Source organism: Colias philodice, chromosome 3 (assembly GCF_061535455.1).
Source record: "Colias philodice isolate Cphi_HAF_F1 chromosome 3, ilColPhil1 Martin Lab GWU primary, whole genome shotgun sequence".
Taxonomy (NCBI): Eukaryota; Metazoa; Arthropoda; class Insecta; order Lepidoptera; family Pieridae; genus Colias; species Colias philodice.
Window position 1 is genome coordinate 2,796,560 of NC_143088.1, and position 24,272 is coordinate 2,820,831.

Here is a 24,272-nt window from a genome sequence, read left to right on the forward strand (position 1 = left end):
TCGCTAAAAAATGTTATATGCCCTTGTAAGGTACACCTTTCACGTCCTCACTCATCAATTAGGTTCACGGCAACTAATTAATGATCCCCTTTAAGACTAATTAGTTTTTGTTTGTATGGGGATTGAATCTTCACTGGGAACTTTAGGTATTCAGACATTTAACACTACAAAGGGTAATATTACCAATCCGAAGTTTAATAATATTTCCAAAAATTACGTAATTTTAAATAGCTGTTCTGATATCAATGGAAAAGTACTGAGGGTATTACGTATTACGTATTTAAATTCAAGAGGTATCAATTTTTTACGTAAGCAAATGCACAAACAGATCCTATCCTTCCTACTAATATATAATATTATAAATACGAAAGTTTGTGAGGATGTATGTGTATGTATGTATGAATGTTTGTAACTCTTTCACGCAAATACTACTGAACCGATTACAATGAAATTTAGCACACATATAGAATGTAACTTGGATTAACATATACGATAGGTTTTATCACGGAAATCCCATGGGAACGGGAATTATGCGGGTTTTTCTTTGAAAACGCGGGCGAAGCCGCGGGCTGAAAGCTACTAGCTAGTGGTTTTATATTTAAGTGTTGTATTTTTTATTAGGTGTTACTTCTTTCCATTCTTCCAAAAACCTCCTTCCTCAATCTAACACTTCCTTAACATTCACGTCATAAAGCCTACCATTCACACACATTATTATGTCACATGGGCATCCAAAATATATAGTAGGTCAAAGTCGTATTGAATTATGTATGAGAGTGAGTGGAGGTCAAATAACAGACTGGTGAAATTGTATAACGTAGCAATATAACTCTTACATGCTGGTTTTGACCTGTTACTTAATAAGTTACTTCACGATTCTGTGCGTAAGTAAAATAACTTAGTTATTTTATGGTGCCCATGCCGCTAGGCTCTGGCTTGCGACTTTAGATTCGGGATAGAATAATCATTAAAATAAGTATATTTTACTCAGGAATAAAGCTTACTAGTGGAATAATTTATGAAATACATCGAAAAATTTGGACTTTCTTCATAATTTTTTATGAAAATACGAATCGACCATTTTTGTTTTGTAATAAATTATAAACTTGGTTTCCTGGTAAATATTGTTCTACAAAGAGAATTTCCACCTATTTATCAGCTGTTTAATACTTAAAATCTTGAAAGCATTATTTCAAATATCAAAATAATCTTTTCATTCTCTATCTAACCTCACACATCTATTTAACGGTTTCATCGATACAAATAAATAACTGAACTTCACTAATTATTCCGTCGATGGAACGTAAATAAAGTCTAGACTTTCAAGTGTGTAACAAATATTAACTTTGTAACACAAAACATGTTAATTACGCCCTATAACTAAGGTTAACGTAAATATTTACAATAAATATAACTAGCTTTACACCCGCAGCTTCACCCGCGTAGTCAAAGAAAAACCCGCATAGTTCCCGTTCCCGTGGGATTTCCGGGATAAAACCTATCCTATTTCCCGGGATAAAAAGTAGCCTATGTCCTTTCTCGGGTATCAAAATATCTCTATATCAAATTTCATGCAAATTGGTTCAGTAGTTAAGGCGTGATTGAGTAACAACTAACAGACAGACAGACAGAGCTACTTTCGCATTTAAAATATTAGTATGGACTAGCGGGATTGATTTTCTCCGTTTATATTGGGCCTTTGTTGATCCTAAATTCTTGGCGGACAAAGGTTGTTCACCTCTTGACGATACAATGCTAATGCTCTTATAATCCTATTTGTTCGAGAATATTCTAATTTTATATACTACCTGTTTCCTGCGGTTTTACCCGGGTGTCTCTGCTCTTATTGGTCTTAGCATGATGATATAATAATATAGCTTCTAACGTTTGTTAAATTGGCTGTCTAACACTGGAATAATTGTTCAAATCAGACTAGAAGTTCCTGAGATTAACGCGTACAAACAAACAAACTCTTCAATTTTTTATACTAGTATTTAAATATTTGTAGAGATCCGAAAGTCTATCTGTCTGTGTATGCTTTTTACGGAAAAAGCAAAGCTCAGATTTTAATGAAATTTGGTATGAAAATAGTTGAAGCATTAAAAATACAAAAATAATAATTAATTTGTGAGCAACTCCGAGGTGGGAAATAATAGTCCCCATGGCTTATTAAGGGTTAATTTCACTTCAAAGTAGGTAAATTAAAAACAACATAGTTCAATACCTAAGAAATTTGTTATGTAAATTTATAATTACCGTTGTAAACAGGGTTTTTGGGTTGTTGTTGAACTAACAAAACCCAAATATAATTAAGTTGAGCCCTAGTTAAACTTCCGGGCGAATGTAAACTGATCCTTAGCTTGTTTACGTCTAAGCATAAATCAATGAGAGAAATATTTGCCGGCTATTTTTATTAAAACATGATACAGTCTGAAAATACAATGATATATTTATAAATATAACTAGCGGTCCGCCCCGGCTTCGCCCGTGGTACATGTTTACGTTTGCTCTACATAAGAACCATCCTCGTACTTCAAGGAATATAATAAAAAAAGAATTATCGAAATCGGTTCAGCCGTTCTCGAGTTATGCGCTTACCAACACATTTTGCGATTCATTTTTATATATAAGATATATAAGATTTACTATTACAATAAATTATAAGCATTGAGCTTAAAGCTTTAATATAAAACTTCTCGTAATCGTTTGACAGTCTATTCTCATACTTGCCTTTATTTTCTGTTTATAAGAAAATAAAAAAATATTATCTTTACAATAATTCCATCCACATTATGTATATGAAAAACGAATTAATACATTGAACTCTTATGTATTCCTTTTTATGATAGTGAAACCTGGTTAAGTGAGACATCAAGGGATCTGCAATGTCGTTTCACTTATAGAGGTATTCCACTTACCCAGTGTCTCAGATATACAGGTATAAATAAATATCTGTCTCATTTACAGAGGGTTCCATTAATAGAGGTGAGAATACAGGTTATTTCAGTTATACAGGTGCGATCATTAAATAAAATAACGTGTTATGTATATAAGAATGAGTAAAAAAAACAATGTTATCTCAGTTACAGAGGTTTATGCATATAAAATTTACTCGCTGTCTCAGTTATAGAGTTAACTATGATGATAAATCGAAAGAACAAATCCCAGATATGGAGGTTAACCTCGTCCCACTAATAGACTAGGTAATTCAGTGCCAAAGTGTTGGGACCTCAGCATGAGTTCCAGTTATGGAGGTTTCTCACTTATCCAGGTCCCACTTAACCAAGTTTCACTTACTAGCTGTGCCCCGCTTTGACCCGCATTGCACCGCTCTTTGTCTTAGCGAGATGATATTACATAACAGGGAAATAATTTTTCAAATCGGACCCGTGGTTCCTCCACACGTTCAAGGAAACAAACAAACTTCATCTTTATGACATTAGATTTTAAAAGCTCATATAAATTAAAAAAATTCAATAAAGCTCAAAGTAATATAACATTGTAATTATAAATAACACATTAAACTGAAACCTTGTTGCTGTTAAATAAGGCATTAATTAAATTAATGACAACTCTTAACATCCATGAAAACAATTTAATCTTATATATAAAAATGAATCGCAAAATGTGTTGGTAAGCGCATAACTCGAGAACGGCTGAACCGATTTCGATAATTCTTTTTTTATTATATTCCTTGAAGTACGAGGATGGTTTTTATGTAGAGAAAACGGAAATATGTACCACGGGCGAAGCCGGGGCGGACCGCTAGTTTAATTATATATATTTATGTCATTTTATTGTAACATAATATAACGTAATTTACGTTTTTTGAATACAAATTATTTTGTTTCAGAATTCAAAATGGCGACAGGGCGGCATTGGGTGAATGTTTTTGGTAAGTTGAAATTTTAAATTTGTATGTTTTTCTTATACGAAATGAAATAACCCTTGGTAAGAATGCATATAGTGACGATAGCTAGAAATAATATACTATCTGTTTCACTCGAAATTGTAAGGATAAAAAATATAGCCTACTAGCTTTCCGCTCGCATAGTCAAACGAAAACCTTCATAGTTTCCGCTCGCGTGGTTTTCCGGGATAAACCTATCCTATGGCTTTTCTCAGGTCTCTAACCACCTCTGTGCAAAATTTCATCAAAATTTGTTCAGTACTTTAGGCGTGAAGAAGAGTCAGACGGACTTTTAGATTCATTATAAATGTGGAATGTGGAATATTCTTTAGGATATCTGTCTGCAATAGTGAATTTTTCCATTTATTAGTGTTGATATGAATATTGATTTGATTGTTTTATCAAATACCGTTGATTTTAAACCGTGGTACGAGAAATTCTAGAACAATGCCAAAAGAATTCATAAAAAAAAAATGTTGTGTTGTTTTATGAAACCACGGTAAAAGTGAAACTGTTCGAACGGTTCCGAACACTGCTTTGTGTAGCGCATGTCGCGTGTCGGACGGCTGCCGAGTAAGGTATACCTACTCGGCAGCCGCGATACACGCGACATGCGCTACACAGACCAAAAAGTTTGAGACGATGTAATAAAAGTTTCACTTTAAAAATTAAACGTAAAATATTTCAACGTTTCGTTTGAGCAAATAAATTTTCAGAGCACTCGGAAATATTAGTTTTCACGGAACATTCTGGAATGTACGTTCACTTACTTCTATTAAATATTTTTTTAATAGCTATAACAATTTTTCCGGATGATTGCAGTTTTTATTGGACTTTGTTTACAGAACTGTCTTTAATTTCATTTGTATCGATAAAATTTTTATTCAATCGCATATACCAATAAAGTGTAATTAAAATGTCCAAGCTTATTTACCATTTACCATAACTATTAACTACTAGCGGTCCGCCCCGGCTTCGCCCGTATATATTTACGTTTTCTCTTCATAAGAACCATCCTCGTACTTCAAGGAATATAATAAAAAATTTATCGAAATCGGTCCACCCGTTCACGCGTGATTTCGTGACCAAGGAAAATGGGTTTCATTTGTATACATATTATGTATATAGATTGTTATTACTGTTACCATAAAAACTACAATACATTTAGATTTAAACCCCTTCGACCCAATTTTACTGACGTCACTACTATCGTCAAATGCAATTATAGTTTATGACTGGATCATAAACCCATAACACTTTTATTTTTCAATTCATTTTTGTATCCAATCAGGGTAATGTAGGAAGAGTTAGTTTATGGCCGAGCTGTATAAAATCTGGGACTATTTGCTAAAGTGCTTTTACAGTTAAATGTTGCTAAATTTAGCGTTTATGATGGAAAACTTTGATAGACACGTCGTAAATGTTGAAAAAAATGTAATATGACACCTTAGTATGACACAATATTACTATTTAATTCATTCTGAAATTAAATATTATTTATCTGTTCTATTAAGGTTCTATTTAACAATTTTATGTTAAATAAAATGAATTTATTTAAGGATTAATTTCAAAGCTATTAGGCACTTGAATTGATTTTCAGATATCGTTTTATAAAGGGATAAAAATAAGTTATTATTATCTGTAATGTAAAATAGTAGTCACATTCATAGGCAAACATTGAAATATTTTTCCTCAGTCATTACCAATACAATGAATGAATTTAAAAAAGAGAAATCATGATAAACACGTAAACTTACTAGTGAACTTCTCGTAAAAAGAATCTAACAAAGTTAAAGAAACACTTAATCTTATATTCAATGCACATATAAATAATATAATGCACAATTTTCATCCATTTCCCTATTCTTTTACAAAAATTTTAAAGCACTTCAACAATTCACAAGCTATCCAATCATAACCATTCAAACCAAACTTATCCATACTAATATTATCAATGCGAAAGTCACTCTGTCTGTCTGTCTGTTACTCAATCACGCCTAAACTACTGAACCAATTTGCATGAAATTTGGTATGGAGATATTTTGATACCCGAGAAAGGACATAGGCTACTTTTTATTGCGAAATATGTACCACGGGCGAAGCCGGGGCGGACCACTAGTACAAATATATAAAGCATCAATCCAAGACAATTATCATTAAATAAACCGATTCGTAGATTACTCTGAACAATATACACTCACAAGGTCATGTGAACATACAGCACCTACATACATTGTTGTATTACAATAGGTTTCTGTTTAAAGTTGGATTTCGCAAGGCAGATTTATTATAGGTGGTGCAACTAAACTTCTGTCCGCTGTGTGAATTAAAATTTATGTGTATCGGTTTTTTTACTTCTTAATAAACGGAATAGGGGTGTTTAAAATGAATATTCGTATATCTTATAGCTTTTAACGTATTATATTAGGTGCGTCATTTGAAGTTTCATTCAAATTGGTTCAGACATTATAAAAAAATTGCACACAGGTATATGAAATGCCATAAGGAGTAAAAGCTCATATACCAAATCTTATAGCTCTTTCGGATATTTGTTTAGTTGAATTTTTACTGCCATAAATTTTTTGAAAGGCGACTCATTTGTTTCATGTGAGTACCTACTTTACAATTACCTATACAAAAAGTTCGCAAAGAGCATATTGTAATCGTTATATAAAGCTATAGTTTTAATAGTTTTAATAGCATAATAGTTGTGTATGAATGTCTCATCATTAGATAGTCTAGATCATAAAAGAGAAGGACGCTTTATATCCATTTAAAACATGAGTTTCTACATTAAACGTAAAAGCTTCTAGTGTTGATAAATTCACGTTGTAATTTTTTAGATTATATTTGACAAGGAGAGCTTAATCGTATTCTTATAAATCCCGCTGAATAATGTAGTTTTTTATCTTTAATATTATAAAGCTGAAGAGTTTGTTTGTTTGTTTGTTTGAACGCGTTAATCTCGGGAACTACTGGTCCGATTTGAAAAATTATTTCGGTGTTGGATAGCCCATTTATCGAGGAAGGCTATAGGCTATATATCATCACACTAAGACCAACACGAGTGGAGCACTGCGGGTAAAACCGCAGGGCACAGCTAGTTTGGTCATATTTTCGAAGCTTAAAGTAGGTACATACAAAAAACAAGTACAGTAAAAAGTCTTTACTCTTTTTACCGTTACTAGAGTTACTTCATTACTTCAATCTAATCTTTAATCAGCAATTTGAGATTAGTCTTTTATTTATTTAGTGTAGTTCTCAGTGTATCCTACTTAATATTATAAATGCGAAAGTTTGTGAGGATGTGTGTGTGTGTTTGTTACTCTTTCACGCAAATACTACTGAACCGATTACAATGAAATTTAGCACACATATAGAGGGTAACTTGGATTAATACATAGGATAGGTTTTATTCCGGAAATCCCACGGAAACGGGAACTATGCGGGTTTTTCTTTGAAAACGCGGGCGAAGCCGCGGGCGGAAAGCTAGTATTATTATAGCTCTAGGCTAGATTACACTGCAGACTATATTTAGACTGACGATTATATCTTACTTTGGAACACATTACTCTATTTATAGATACAATTAAGCGCGTCACACAAGGTGAAGATACTATTATAATATTTTATCTTAAGATACTGTTATATTTTATATTACAGTATCTTAACGCATCCGGTATCAGCGTTCGGACCATCATTTTTCTTTTTGTCATTGCGTACTAAGACTCCTGTAGAACCGCCATCCTGTTACAAATGACCCACAAAATTTCGCGTCATTTGTAACAGGATGATATGATGATGAAAATATTATAGTATCTTCACCGTGTGTGACGCGCTTTATATGCTGAAATTGACAATATTTGTATTCGACACATTTCTACCTAATTAACTGTCAGAATAATATGTTCGATTAATTTATTTTAGGCAACCTAGGGGTCAATATGTTCTATAAATAACTTTTCAATACAGCGTGTGGTTTTGAGCTATGTTTTGTGATTTGTTTATTATTGATTTTCATCGAAAATTTTCATAAAATTGTCTATTATTTTTATGATTTCAGTGGCTTATATTTCTATACGGTTCTTTATGTTATGTCTGTGTGTGTGTGTGTGTTATGCTTTCCTTGATAAATAAATATAGTATATATGGCTCGAGAAACGGTGGGTTTTATGACACAATGAATGGAGCTTTTTAATTACAATCTTCATATTTAATGTCATGTATAATTCAAAATTAGATGTTCGTGAACGTTTTATTTTAAAATATCTCCACTGTAGCTTTCTGTTAGTGAAATAATTTTCATGACGGATCACCTCCGAAGACTCCACGCACAAGTTAGAAACTCTTTATAATATTATAAATATAAATAATATTATAAAGAGGAAAAGTTTGTAATTATGTAATTATGTATGTACCTATGTATTGTTTTCACGCCTAAACCTCTAAACCGATTTTGATGAAATTTGGCACAGACAATCTTTAGACCCAGAAAGAACATAGGCTACCTTTTATTGCGAAATATGTACCACGGGCGAAGCCGGGGCGGACCGCTAGTAATATTATAAGTTTAAACTACCAACACAGGTGGTGTGTGAAATGAGGAAAATAGCTTGTATAATCATGTGGGAGTAATGATGCGTAATTAAAATGGATGTTCCACAAAATTCGTTGATTTAGAAACTGATTATACAGTTCGTATGAAAGAGTCATCACTCGAGTCGAAAATCGATTAGACTTCAAGCGATTCGAATATGTCCGATCACATCCCGTTCCAACTACATTAGAGAGATTGCGCAATTTATAGCAGTATAAGTGATGAGAAAAAGCGTTTTTAACATTTTCCTACTTTAAAGGTGTTGCTTACAAATATTTCGCATAAAAATAAGCGCTAGATAGGTTTACAGGTGATAGAATGATGAAAGATTCAGAGCGATAGATAGAATAGTCTGGAAAAACAAAATATACTGAAAAATTTGCTGTTTCGTCTGCAGTAGCTGAGGTAAAAGGGTGATTGTGTTTGTATAACTCTTTGACAGATTCATCGATGCTGTCGTTAAATTAGCTTCAATTCTGAGAATGAGATTTGATGATCTAAAACTATCAACTAATTTAAATCAAGATTTTTATGTTAGCTCAAACGTATTTTTTCTATTTTTTGTAGCGACTTTCGTTGTTTGACAAGTGATAGAGATAATCATGTGTAAATACTGAATACATAACACATAAAACTTAACGTATTTAAATAGAAATCATACCACGTTAAATTATTTATGTATTTAGATATGTTATTAGTACTTATACTAAAATGTTTAAAATGCCATTTATCTAATGGAAAAACATCTCATAACTTGGACCCAACTATAGGATATTTAAACTTAACATATTTATAAGGCTTGAACTGGCTTCCTCTCATGGTAATGACTATGTAATTCGTTACTCAACATAGAAATGTGGCACACGTAACTGGAAAATTGAAAAGAAAAATAACCATTTAATTGTGATGTAATATGTAATTCTTCAAATAATTTCAGTTATGTAATACTAGCTATCCGCCCGCGGCTTCGCCTGCTTAACAATCTTTCTTACTAAAACCTTCCTCTTGAATCACTCTAGCATGCATAAGGACAGAAAAAGCGACTTGGTTTTATACTATGTAAAGTGGAAAAATTAATGGAGGGGAAAACAGATTAGCTTTTATTATTTCAATTATATTTTAATATTAGATTGCTTCTCATCTAATCTTGACACATGATCAAATCAAACAAAAAAGAAGTAGGTACGTCACTTAGTATTAATACAGCTTTATATTTTCAAAATAGCCAAAGTAATTTCAGATCTTATTTCGTTTACAAACACAAAGATCTCTATCATACTACACAAAGCATACCTATACAAAAACAAGGGTGCCAAAATGACGGTTATTATTTATCTGTGCCATCAATATTATCTGTTCGCGCCAAAACACATGACCTTTTGAAAATGGAACACTTTCTTGACCATAAACTTGTTTTGCAAATGCCGGCGTTTGTGTAATCGTTGAGTAAAAACAAAGAAGACACGACTTCTAAATAAATTATATAACTTTTGAAGTCTTGAGTAATGTACCTGTTTGAATTAGATAATTTTATGAGGATCTTATTTCAATAATAATAGTTATAACGAATTTAGTATCTGGTTATTTTTTACGCACTGTTTTTTTGATATTGCTCAAAATATAATAAATGAAATTGTATTGTATTACCTACTTGGTTTTGGGTTTCAACACATATAGAAAAATTGTTTGTGTTTGTCTTGTCTCAATGTGAGTAGTTAGTTATTATTATTTCATAAATACAACGGTTCACGTTGATAAAGAATAAATATATAATTTGTAGTGACCAGTATTCTGGCAAATTACTAATAAAATGATTAACAAACAACCTAATTACCTAATTACATACATATTTGTAAAAACTTAAAACAGTGCTAAAAAGCGCAGTGTTAAAGAGCCAGACACTTCAATTTTCTTTTTATGTTCGTATATATGTACGTTCGTAGATATATAATAGCTTTAACATTACGCAAATACCTCTGGGAGTACAAAATCGTTGCTCAGCTCGATCATAAACCTAATAACTTAAGTGAATCCTTAAGTAAAGTGCGCATACAATGATTAAGTTGAGTGCGACCGCTTAGCCAATTTATTAGGCATAAAATTAATAGAATTGACCTTTCACGAATATGGTGCATTCCGGGGTATTTTAGCTAGCTTTTTGTGTTATTGGATGTTCAATGTGACCTGGTTGTTTTACGTAATGTAGTACCTAATGAAAGTAGACTATATTCTGTTTTTATAATCGTTCAGTTTATTAATAATATTGGGTAACTAATTGCAATATTTAGTTATAGTTTCTACAGTTTTACGTACATTAAACATATAAAAATAATATTTCTCATGTGTCGTGTAAATAAACGATTGGCCAAACAATGCATGTTATACCTAATATTACTAGCTTTCCGCCCGCGACTTTGCCCGCTTTGCCTAAAACCTTATAAATTATATACTAAACATATAAATATAAAAAACCTTCCTCGAGAACCACTCTATCTATTAAAACATCGCACCGCATCAAAATCCGTTGCGTAATTTTCAAGATTTAAACATACATAGGGACATAGGGACAGAGAATGCGACTTTGTTTTATACTATGTAGTGATATGACTGACCGGTTATCGGTATTAGGATATATAGGATAGATATAGGATATTGATAACTTTTCCTCAAAACTACGGATGCAATTATGTATGTAATTCCCGATCACCAATGTCATATAGTTATGTAAGTCGGAAGAGCTTTCACCTGCTTCATACATTCATTTTATAGTAATCATACTGCGTGGATAATTTTAAATTATGTGTTATGTTATTGGTTGTAAAGATGAGTGAATTAAATGTGGTAATTTGTTTATAAAATTAAATTGTTTGTGTATGTTTTGTTATTTGTAAGCTCTATATATTAATATTAATAGAACTTACTAATAAGCTGTCTAAGAAAGTTGAAGTTAGAGCTTTCATCAATAAAATGCTCTCTACCTTCGATAAAAGGTTGATATTTTTTTAAACAGAATTGGTAGAGTGTGATCAAATAACCGAGGCTTTCGTGGGTTATCGAGGGTTTATTCACGGAAGGTACTTAGCAATAAAAAGGCAATGCCAAAACAGAAGATTGATCACCTATTTGTCAGTATAAAAAATCGATCAATGAAACACACGTGTAATGCCAAGCTCGTGCCACAAATTTTTATTAAACGAGCATACCTACTTGCACTGCCTCATTTTATAGCTGCAAATTGGCGGCAAATGTGAAGCATATTGAGCCATAGTAGAAAATATTCCAAATTTATTAGGAAAATTAACGTGAAAATTGTTGAGCCGCGTGTAAAATATGAACTGGTCCAATCTCAGTTAAGTGATTGACCCTAAATAATTCGAGTTTTAAATTTTTGGGACATGCTTCATAGCAGCCATTTTGTAATGAAATACACGAACACGTGGAAATAATTGGCAGTTATTTCTTGTACGTACGTTTTTATGAGTAAGCATATTTTTCACATTAACTATTCTTCTTTATCTAATATTTCTTCTCATGTGTATCTCGAAAATAAATGAACCAATATGATATGATTTCTATTCCGAGGTAGTTCATATTACCCGAAGTTATTATTTTTGAAGTTTTATTTTGAAGGCTTTTCGTTGTTGGTTTTAGAAAACAATCAAACCCCATTTATTATAATACAAGCATAGCAATTCCATCGCAAACATTTTCCGAATCTTCAAAATTAATTAATTGAATTTTATCTCGAACGTCATCAAATTAATATTAATTTTATGCTAATAGTCTGTACAAACATTAATTAATATTTCATAATCATGAATGATCACGATTTCATTGAAATCTTCCGCTCCATAAGTTCAAATTTAACTTTGACAGTTAATGTTGGCCAAAATAGATTGTGTGTTGCAGTCATTATCACTAATTAGGTACACTATGCAATTATAAATAGAGAGAATATTCGAAGAACAAATAGATTTGTTTTTGATGTGAAACCTCTTTAGACCAGTTGAGAGTAAAATTTCAAGGTCGCGTCATGTCAATACCGTCACGTCATGGAGTAAGGCGACGATTTTGGCATCTATGAATCTTGCCAAAAAAGTTTCACTTTTGACACGTGTGCTCGGCACACACGCTCTTTTTATCTTAAAGACATAAAGTGAAGTCCCGTGTGTGTATGGGGCAGATGCATTATTTATACGATTTGTTGGATTAACTGATTGACTTTCTATATGGACGAGTAGGTGATCAGCCTTCTGTGTCCTGCCAGACCGAGACATTGTTTTTCTTCGTCTCCTGCTCCGCTATACAGGATTGATGTTTGAAGCTCTCTCATGCAGACACTTTTAATAGTAGTTTAAACGTGGTTAAAACTTTAATTTGAGGGCAACTTTAATTAAAAAAAGACGTGTAGCACTCGGGGACTGCAACGGTAAAGCTATTGCATGTTATGCCTTCAAACCACACCTCCGCGCTCGTCGGAGTGGGGAGCGTTTTTCGTTACGGAATTTCTGGATTCGGTCCCCGCGCTCAAGGCCCGCGATAGAAGCTTTGCAATAGCTTAAAAATAATAATACAAAACATCAACAGCTTATAGTCACAATGCTCTATCTATCACACACAATTCTCTCTTGTCATAATACTTTGCAAATAATCGATTGTCTTTAAAAACATGAGATCAAAGGCCAAACTCATCAACTATTGGACTACTTTCTCCATTGTTACAAAGATTACAATCATGCGGTTCATTGACCTCATATGATTTTCAGTAAAATGTTATTTTAAAATATTACTCAATTCGTAACACATTTTGAAGCAAAAACTCTCATCAAGCATTTTATTGTTTTAGTCGTTAGGCTAATCCTCTCCAACCTTAATTACAAGCCAGATGCTAATGACTTTCACTCGATTATTGAAAAACATTAATAGAACAAAAAATAAATATAAAAAACAAAAATATATAAGTTTTGTTGAATTAAATCTGTCCGTTCAATTAATGTGGGCCAAAATTACGTCTAGTAGAGTCGAGAGGTTGGATTTAAAAAAAAGTAGGCTGTTTTTGAGTTGAATCATGAGAAACAAACAAGAAACTAATATTTTCTCTTTATAATAAATATCCTACTAATATTATAAAGGCGAAAGTTTGTATGGATGTTTGTTACTCTTTCACGTAAAAACTACTGAATGGATTTGAATGAAACTTTACCACAATATAGCTTATACATCAGAATAACACATAGGATAGGTTTTATCCCGGAAATCCCACGGGAACGCGAACTATGCGGGTTTTCCTTTGAAAACGCGGGCGAAGCCGCGGGCGGAAATCTAGTTATAGAATAAAGTACTTATAATATACTGACTGTCTTGACTGTCTTTATGAGTATTTGAAGTATTTTTAATATAGGTTTCAATCTAGACAGGAAAGGAACAATAATTAGTAATAACGCTCGTGAATGTTCAAACTCAAAGGAATTCCTGATTATTTCTGAAGGATCGTTAAACAAATAAATAAACATTATCTAAGATCCAGATGAAATATAGGTACCTGAATTACTCAAGGGATATAATATATTATAATATCTCTTATTTTGTATTTAATGAAAATTAAGAAAGGGCAAGGGCGAGTGAATTATTACATCGAAATTAAAATCGGTGGGTATCACAAATTGTTTCATTATTTCGAGGTTTACAATTTACATCACGTTCCTTTTGGGCATCAATTACATTTTTAATTAGTGTTCTAATAAGTTGTTTTTATTGAATGATATGAACATGAATCTTAATCTTAATACTATTATAAAGGCGAAAGTTTGTAAGGATGTATGGATGTATGGATGTATGGATGTTTGTTACTCTTTCACGTAAAAACTACTGAACCAATTACAATGAAATTTAGCACACATATAGAGGGTAACTTGGATTAACACATAGGATAGGTTTTATCCCGGAAATCCCACGGAAACGGGAACTATGCGGGTTTTCCTTTGAAAACGCGGGCGAAGCCGCGGGCGGAAATCTAGTATTATCTATTTTAATCGTATAATAAATTGGAAAGATTGGATTATTTTTCGACATCAGGCGTTAGTTCACATAAAATATTATAAGTATTGTAACTAATATAGTTGCATTACTTCCTTCCTTTTTTCATTTCATAAATATTAACCACTTAAATAGGGTAAATTTAATTTTTTGTAGGCATGTAAGTTATCAGTATTTTGTCTCCACTGGGATCAAACCTAAGGCCTTTCAGTTGTTAAACACACGCGATTAGGTACCAATACCTTAATGCATACAATATAATATTATTAATTTATGAAAATATTAATACAAATAGTAATTAAACAAAGAAACAACAATATCCTGTAGCTTGGTCATCGTTAGCACGCTTGCTACATATTCATTCAAAATTTAAGTTAAAAATAATTTTGAGTTTCTGAGAATATGCTTCTAAAAACATTTACATAATTTACTTTAATAATGTAACATTATCTAATGATATACAGCGTATTTTTATTAATTTTAAACCTGAAAAAAAACGCATATACTCGAAGATATTTTAAGATAGTATCAATTTTTTTGTTTTTATTGGGTGTTTAATTAATACGAATAAAATGAAATAAAGGCAAGCTTATAAGAAAATGATTATAATTTCTATGTCAGAAGCTTTCTGGCTGGATTACGTTGTGTGGAATATCCAGGGTTATTTATTTATTTTATTTATAATATATAGAGTGGTCGTATATATCTCAGTGGTCTTCCTACTTTTCTTACTTATAATTGTATCTTTTTTTACAGCATTATTAGCCACCATCACAATCGTCGCGTCCGTCCAAGTAGAGGATCCTTGCAAGCTGAAATCCCGTGTCACTGCCGATGATAAGTACTGCGACAAATACTGGGAGTGTGAGAACGGTCAAGCGGTGCAGTATGATTGTCCAAACGGTCTGGTCTTCGCGGGCAAGCACAGAGGAGTGACGGAAGGCTGCGACTACCCGTGGAGGTCGAATTACTGCGAGTACCCTAAAGTACAGATAAGTGAGTATGCTTTAATATACTAGTTTTGTTTAGTGTTGTCACCTGTAAAAATACTGATGCAGAGTAATGCTTTTAACCGACTTCGAAAATAAAGGTTCTCGATTCGCCAGTATGTTGGCTTTGTTACTAATGAACTTTCGACTAAGTGAACCAATTTTGATAATTTTTTACTTGAAAGCGAGTGACTGGCATAGTCCCAATGTTTGGTTTAGTTTTTAAAGGCGGTTTTTTGTTAAAAAATAATTGAATAGTTTCTAAATGTAGAGTATGTGGGTGTGAATAAAATATATTTTACTTCGACTTGTGATACAAACGGACCACTTAGTGATATAAGAATAATTAAGCCCATAGTCATCAATAACCCCGGACGTTTCAGTAGAGGTCGTTAAAAGGGAAAAAATAAATAGTCATTATTATTAGGTACTATTTATTGTTTCCTGGTGAATTTATTGAGTTTGTTTATTCATTTAATTTACATTCACGTTTTCAATTTAGAGGTATTACAATTCGTAGAATATACCTAAGCAATAATATTTAACATTACCTAGAAATTGTGGTTCATTGAATCCACACGTAAATTTGTCGGAAATGTGGTTATCGACCGCAGTATTATTTTACATACCTATGTCTATGACATATATAATTTTGCTATACTTTCCTAGTTTAGTTTAACACTAGCGGTCCGCCCCGGCTTCGCCCGTAGTACATATTTACGTTTTCTCTACATAAGAACCATCCTCGTACTTCAAGGAATATAATAAAAAAAGAATTATCGAAATCAGTTCAGCCGTTCTCAAGTTATGCGCTTACCAACACATTTTGGGATTCATTTTTATATTATAGAAGATAGATAGATTGACTCCAAATTCCTTAGAGATTGTTGTTAGTTAAGGGATTTTAGTATCTAAAGAAAACCACTATTAAAAAAATTTATTTGGATTTATTATGTAACCCTCTAGCGCAACTGAAGTCTCAAAAAGTCGTTATGCAAAAGAAGTATGAGACATATAATCGAGAGTGATACAGACTCTAGTAACTCGCCTAGATTATAACAAATAATTACCAGAAACTATTTGGTTTATTCACAGACTATACCGATATCTAGTTAATGAATTGTTATCTCAATTGGGAGGTTATTGATGGATAGGGTAGCTGTCAATTATCCAAAGATCTCAAGTATCTCGTCTCCTTGAAGTAATTAATACGCATAGAACTGAGGGGTTCCATTCCCAGTAGGAACTTGCAAAATATAATCAAATAATTGAACTTTTTATTATTTATTAATCTTCTCCATATGCCAAAAGGGAAAATTCAACTTTACTTTTCGATCTAAAGCAGTGAATATTTCATCATGATATTATTAAGCAATGCTATGATTGATATTATTAAGTATGCAGTGTCTGATGATATTTATCAGCTTTTCATCATATTCATATTCATCACAAACAAACAAACAAACAAACAAACAAAAATACTTTATTGTGCACCAATAAATAAAAATTACAAAAGTAAATATATAAAATAAATAGACAAAGTTGAGCACAACAGGCGGTCTTATCGCTAAGACAGCGATCTCTTCCAGACAACCTCATTCATCACCTATTCACACAAAAGCCACCTTAACCTCAATCTCAATTCCTTTTAAACTTTTACAAGCCTTTATAATTTTTTTTCACCAATTCGATACATCGATAGGATCATCCATTGAATAACAATCCTTGGTCCTTTGAGCTAGTATAATATCATTCCATTTTTAGGGTTCCGTAGCCAAAATGGCAAAAACGGAACCCTTAGGGTGCACTCACACACATCAGTCACCGTCACGGCACGTCACCGGACAGGATTAAAAAAAAATATGTATCAATAGTTCTAGTATGACTCTGTTCCCACACGACAGTCGCCGGCACGAAATCTATCAGTGACGTCACCGGTCAGGCACGTCAAATAATCTTACCATACATGTATCATACTTTTATCCCCACTCACCCGGTGCCGTCACGTCTCAGTTCAGTCAGCGTCGTGCTACCGTCAATTGCTACATGTTCTCTAGCGTGACACACGTCTAATCACTGACTAACCTGATGTATGTGTTCAATGATTCAGTCAAACCGGCGACGTGACTGACGGACAACATGACGGTGACTGGTGTTTGTGGATACGTACACAAACCGTCACCGATCAGTCATCGGTGACTTGACGGTGACTGATGTGTGTGAGTGCACCCTTATAGTTTCGTCATGTCCGTCTGTCCGTCTGTCCGTCTGTCCGTCTGTCACAGCCGATTTACTCGGAAACTATAAGTACTACAGTGATGAAATTTGATGGGAATATGTGTTGTATGAACCGCTACAAAAATATGACACTAAATAGTAAAAAAAAGAATTGGGGGTGGGGCCCCCCATACATGTAACTGAGGGATGAAATTTTTTTTTTCGATGTACATACCCGTGTGGGGTATCAATGGAAAGGTCTTTTAAAATGATATAAAGTTTTCTAAAAAACATTTTTCTTAAAGTGAACGGTTTTTGAGATATCAGCTCTCAAAGTCGTAAAAAGTATGTCCCCCCCCCTCTATTTTTATAACTACGGGGTATAAAATTCTAAAAAAAATAGAGGTGATGCATGCTAATTAACTCTTTCAACGATTTTTGGTTTGATCAAAGTATCTCTTATAGTTTTTGAGATAGGTTGATTTAACTGTAATTTATTATATTTGCTGCTACGGAACCCTTTGTGCGCGAGCCCGACTCGCACTTGGCCGGTTTTATCTTTTATTTCGTAAGACGCAATAAGGTCATTCGATTCTTTTACGTAGCAGGACTTTCGATTTTTAGTTGTCACCACCGCGATAAATCACTAGTAACACTGGTGGTGTATGTATTTTTCAATTGCAAATCTTCCAATTACTAAGTAGCCAATCTCTTGCAGACCCACCTCTTGGTACTGAGCACTGCGACTGGTTATACGGCATCTTCGGCCACGAGACCTCATGCACCAGATATTGGACCTGCTGGAACGGTACAGCAACAGAACAGCTCTGCATAGGCGGTTTGCTGTATAACGAGAACGCTCATTCCTGCGACTGGCCTGAGAATGTAGACGGCTGTCAGAAACATCGTAAGTATTTGGAGCTGTTTGAAGAAAATAGACAGTAAAGCGATGTGTGTAAGGTTGATATTGGTTTGTTGCAAGACTAGGAGTTAGGGTTGTCACGTAACTGTGTAGTGTGTATCCTAATGGTCGAGGTGAATAATACACATATAATATGCAGTAATTAAATTAATAGATTTATATATTGAATATGGCAATATTTACTGGTAACAAAACTATAATACGATGCAGTGCTAAAAATTAGAATCTATATTTTTCACAAAGACTGAATGTGTGAATATTTTTGCAAAGTATAGAGTCTTCTCAAATACATGAAGACTATGAAAATATTGGTAGGAGAATCTCAATGAAGATTACTTTTGATGTTTACAAAGCAATACTTGATAAACAACCTAGAGGAAAGTTTGATCATAGTTCTTTAAGCAGAAATTGTAATTCTCTGGAGTTATTTACCGCAACTCTCCTAAAAGTTTGTTACACTGTACTTATATAATAAGTTATAATGAGTTGAAAGAAACCACAAAAGTTGGAAATAGCAGTCGCAGCTAATTAACGCTGTAAATGAGAAATTAAATAGGGAATACTTAAACAAAAAGTTGTTGGTATTATTTAAAAACATTACATGTTTCAGAGATACTGTTTATAACACAAATAAGAACCAATTTTCATAATATTCAAGTTCCTTTATTTGTTTACCTGGATTAACACGACTAACAAAAATTAACAATATAAATAAGGTTAAACAAAGTGATGACACAAGTTTGTCATGTTTACAGAAAATAAAAAAAAGCTGTGCAAAGGTTTGACGGGTCACCTTGTACAAAAATAAAACTACCTATCATATTATATCACTACTATAAATGAACTTAGGTACCTACTTAAAATACATAAACAAAATAAAACACAAAAATATCCATTGTCTCGACATTCCCTAAATTCTTTCCACGCACGCCGCATAGAATATTAAACAACATGAATATTAAAATAATGCCCTTTACATGGAATTGTGGAATTTAATCATTTTACATGGTAAAAAGTATCCATTATGGAAATGGAATAACCACATATGTATTGTAAATTCTCTAAAAAGTAGTCAAGGTTCAAAGAAAGGCTTTCAGGCTAATTACTTTTCTTTTAAAAGGTCAGAATATTTTTTAGGTTTTAAAGGTTTGTATATAAGATTGATGAGAATAAAGGTTGTTTACCTAGTACAGTTAGAAAAGATTAATCGTCTTTTCCCATTAGACATAAGAATATATTTTATGAATGGGAAAAGCATTAGGTATATATTTTTTGGAATTACATTTAATGAATATTAAGCTAGAGAATAATAGTTCCCCACAACTGAATTACATATTATTAGTTATCAAAAGTTGTTACTATTTTTTAATTCTCACATAATTAGTTGTTAAAATCCTTTCTTGACTGATGCCTACATCATAGTGGCATGATCGTTCCAGTACTTTGAGCTGAGCGTTGATAAATTAATCAGCCACATTTTTATTTTATATATTAAAGTTTTGTTCAATGAAGAACTAACCTTTAACCTATAACATTCCAGCCCTCTGCAACGAGGACCCCAACGGCAACGTGCCACTTGGCAAGTCCTGCAACCGTTACTGGCAGTGCCAAGGCGGCTACCCGCGGCTGCAGCGCTGCCCCGCTATGCTTGTCTTCGACCGCCGCTCGCTGCGGTGCGTGGTGCCTCCCACTGAAGAGTGTGACATTCCCACTACCACCGGACCACCACCAGAGGAGGAAGAGCAGCGCCAAGCGCAACGGCAAGAGCAGGTTTGTTATTTAGAGATTGACTAGACTTGGCAAGACTTGGCTAGTTTAAAAGCTGTCCTGCAATGCTGATCTTCGACCTCCGCTCGCTGGTGACGTGCCCACCACGAAGAAGAACAAAGCCAAGCACAGCGGCAGGAGCAGGTTTGATATTCAGAGATAGACTTGTCAAGTTTATAGCTGCCCCAACCTGCTGGTATTCGACCGCCGCGGCCGCTCTTAAATATTTTAAATGAAATTAGTATAGTATATAAGGAAAATATAAAAATGAATTGTAATACAGAAGTTGGGAGTATGCGACTAAAATCTACAAAAACACATAAATATATACCTACTTTTAATTAAATTTAGAAAATTACGTTAAAAGAGTAAAACAATCATGTGAACATATTGTATTAACCCAGTATTTCATAATGCATGGTAAAATAAAGCTGCAAGTGGATTGCACTTTGATTAAATTCCAACATCCAATTCTACGAAATGCAATATCATTGGGATAATTAAATTTTCTTCTCGTATTTTTCCGAACAAAGAATAAATCAAAAACAAATTACGAAAGGCGTGACTTTTTGATTCGTTTTTTATTAATATACTAGCGGTCCGCCCCGGCTTCGCCCGTGGTACATATTTACGTTTTCTCTACATAAGAACCATCCTCGTACTTCAAGGAATATAATAAAAAAAGAATTATCGAAATCGGTCCACCAGTTCTCGAGTTATGCGCTTACCAACACATTTTGCGATTCATTTTTATATTATAGATAGATACAGAATCGTATTTTTATTTGGATTTAATTATACCTAACAGAAATCCATGACGTAGATAGTTACTCACCAGTTTCATAGTCTGAATTGGTCTGAATAATCTAACAAGACATTTGAAATGTATACCTATATGAAACCTATCGCGTTTGAATCAGAAATTACCTCTATCAGAGATTAAGATAATAAAAAGTGCCAGTGTAAAAATGAATAGAGACACTTTTACGACAGAGATAAATTAATTACAAAACAAAATGTTCAAATCGATTAAAAAGAAATCGTCATAGGAGTAGAACAAGATCACATATCAAAAATATCTAAGGAATACCAATAAAACCCGCCCACATCGTCAAATTAAGGTAGCGTTCCAAATCCGTCCAGCCAATTGAATATCCCATAAAGCCCTTTTAAGGCACGTAATCTATTACGTATTAATGTTTTACGATTCCAGATATATTTCGTTAAGGACCCGAAGAGGATTTATTGTCCCTTTATATAGTTCCCTTATCACAATGAATGTGGGTGATATCTTTATTAATGTTTATTATATGTATAAACTGTACAATTTGAATGAAAAATGAGAAATTACACTTTCTCTCTTCTTGAGCTGTCTTCTTTTGATAACTAAATTGAAGACGACTTTACAAATGTCTAGTTTCATACATTTTTTTATAAATTAAATAATCTTTAGTTCCTTTATTACATACTTCATGCCCGGTGTGTTGAAGCTAAGGAGTTTAATATCTATGGACTTCCCCTCAGAGATATTAAAATTCTTACAAACAACGACTAACCTAAAGACTCGGGACAAACTCTTGAAACCAAAGACTGCAAAACTTGTCGACTAGTTTATAATACTTGAGAGTACTCTGTTAAGAATTTCTAGAGCTACTTTAATATACATAATATTATATAGGTCAAAATTTTGAAAAGATAGATAATTTCGTAAAATATAGAGGTTTAGGAAAAGCTTGACTCATAAAGTTAGTTAATAACCATCTTTATACAAAGTACGTACTGACTAAAAACCGTTTAAAACGTATTTAATTAATGGTTTAAATTCTTACTACAAAACATTTTTAACGTAAACCATAACAAGGAAAGGACAATAGATAAAGCCAAGTTTAAACCTCTGTATTCAAGTTAAACCATGACTTTATAGACTGGGCTTGAACCGTCTATTTTAATTTTGAAGTGAAAGTTCTTTAGGCGCATTGAGATTAAAATTTCAAGGTCGTGGCATTGCAATACCGTCACGTCATGGAGTAAGGCGCCGATTTTGGTATCTAAAATCTTATAAATTTATAAAGACTAGAAAAAATTCGATCACGAGGCGGGACTCGAACCCGCATCCTTTCGCGCCATTCCGGGGCGGATGCCTGACCAATTCAGCCACTCGTGACCCGCCAGAGCAATCGAATTTATTCTATTCTTTCAGTTTTATGTTTCTAAGGGACACACCGCGCGCCATCTATTGAGATGATTAACAACCATCTCAACCAATATGAAACACTTTTCAGTGAATACAATATTGTAACGATGGAACACGACCTTTTTTGTTGAAATTGATATTTTTGGTCTGGCATCCGCATTGAATTGGTCAGGCATCCGCCCCGGAATGGCGCGAAAGGATGCGGGTTCGAGTCCCGCCTCGTGATCGAATTTTTTCTATTCTTTATAAATTTATATTTATAAAGCATTTGAATGCCACAAAACCAAAAATATCAATCTAAAATCTTGCCAAAGAAGTTTCACTTGCGACAAGTATGCTCGGCACACCCGCTCTTCTTTTAATTTAATTATGTGTTTGTTTCTATTAAAATATCCTGAAAATAAATATTCTTATAACATTTTTTGAATATTTCAGAACCCGCACAAGTCCAACCGGCCAAGCAAGGAATACAACCTAGACGGCCAACGCCCGAGACCCAGAAACTAAAGATTATCCAAAGGCATCGTATTTATTGCCAAATCTAATTTAGACTTTAAATCTATCTCCAATAGATATAAAATAGACGAGCAATAGAGTTGATTGAGATGTATTGAGAATGTGAGGTTATTGGTATCCCTTCTATTTTTAGACATCTTTATTTGTAAAAGAAATGAAGATATAATTGGCTATTTAATATTTATTATAAGACCAGATCAGGTATTATCTTACTTTGCTGATTACTTGGAAATTGATCGAGCCTAGATTTTTAAACACTCATTCTACAATTTTCTCTTAAAATAAACAATTGTAAACCCTGAAATATCTTCAGTAGGAACATTCCAATGAACAATGCCTATTAAAAGTTTTATAGCAAACTTTCTTTCATCTTGGAGATTAATAACGAAGTATGATACTCCAAAGGCTAAAGGGAAAAGTTTTATCGTTTCTCCCATGTTTACTTTCCAACTTCTCATATTCCATATGTTAATAAATTTCCCCACCCTTATTTGTTTAGGCGTTTTATCAACGTGCGTTTGAACCGCGGCGGTTTCATTTCCAAAAAGTTCAAAGACCAACAGTTTCATTTTAGAGACTGCATTTTTACATACATATAACATATTTCGGGTCAAAACGTTGTTGAACCTCATGGTTCTTTCACCACTTTTAAAATAAATACAAACACACATATTTATGAAATGTATCTAAGTTATTGATACGTTACATACACGAAAAAAGACATTTCCAATGCTACTAATGAAAAAACCGCCGCGATTCAAACGTTCGTTCTTGAAACGAAAATGCTGTTTAGGCTATTTAGAGTATATGTAAATTATCTTCTTAATGATTTGTCAAAGAAATACTCAATTAACAGACATTATTCATTAGTTTAAGAGTAAGTTAATTTTAAGTTAAATAAAAGTACTTTATAAATTAATGATTGGTTGTTTCATTTTAGACTTAGCTTCTTATTAATTATTAACTTGACTAGCTTTGCTCCTGCGGCTACGTTTGCGTGAATGTTAAGTATACATATCTCCTATTTCACTCCCTCAAGTTTATTGAAGTTAAACGACTTGCGCATTGAGAGTTAAATTTCAAGGTCGCGGCATGGTAATGCCGTCACGAAATAGAGTAAGGCG

General features: G+C 33.2%; 1 protein-coding gene across 1 annotated transcript in view; it reads left to right on the plus strand.

Annotated features, from left to right (window-relative positions):
• The window catches only part of LOC149489439 (protein obstructor-E-like), a 36,432-nt gene extending 12,364 nt beyond the window's left edge, over nucleotides 1-24,068 (plus strand). Inside the window, exons 2-6 of the mRNA XM_089713760.1 lie at nucleotides 3,854-3,895; nucleotides 15,300-15,539; nucleotides 18,468-18,656; nucleotides 20,212-20,441; nucleotides 23,068-24,068. Of these exons, the coding sequence (XP_089569886.1) occupies nucleotides 3,862-3,895; nucleotides 15,300-15,539; nucleotides 18,468-18,656; nucleotides 20,212-20,441; nucleotides 23,068-23,139 (765 nt within the window). The 5' untranslated portion in view covers nucleotides 3,854-3,861 and the 3' untranslated portion in view covers nucleotides 23,140-24,068. The remainder of the gene's footprint in view (nucleotides 1-3,853; nucleotides 3,896-15,299; nucleotides 15,540-18,467; nucleotides 18,657-20,211; nucleotides 20,442-23,067) is intronic.
• The last annotated feature ends 204 nt before the right edge of the window (nucleotides 24,069-24,272 follow it).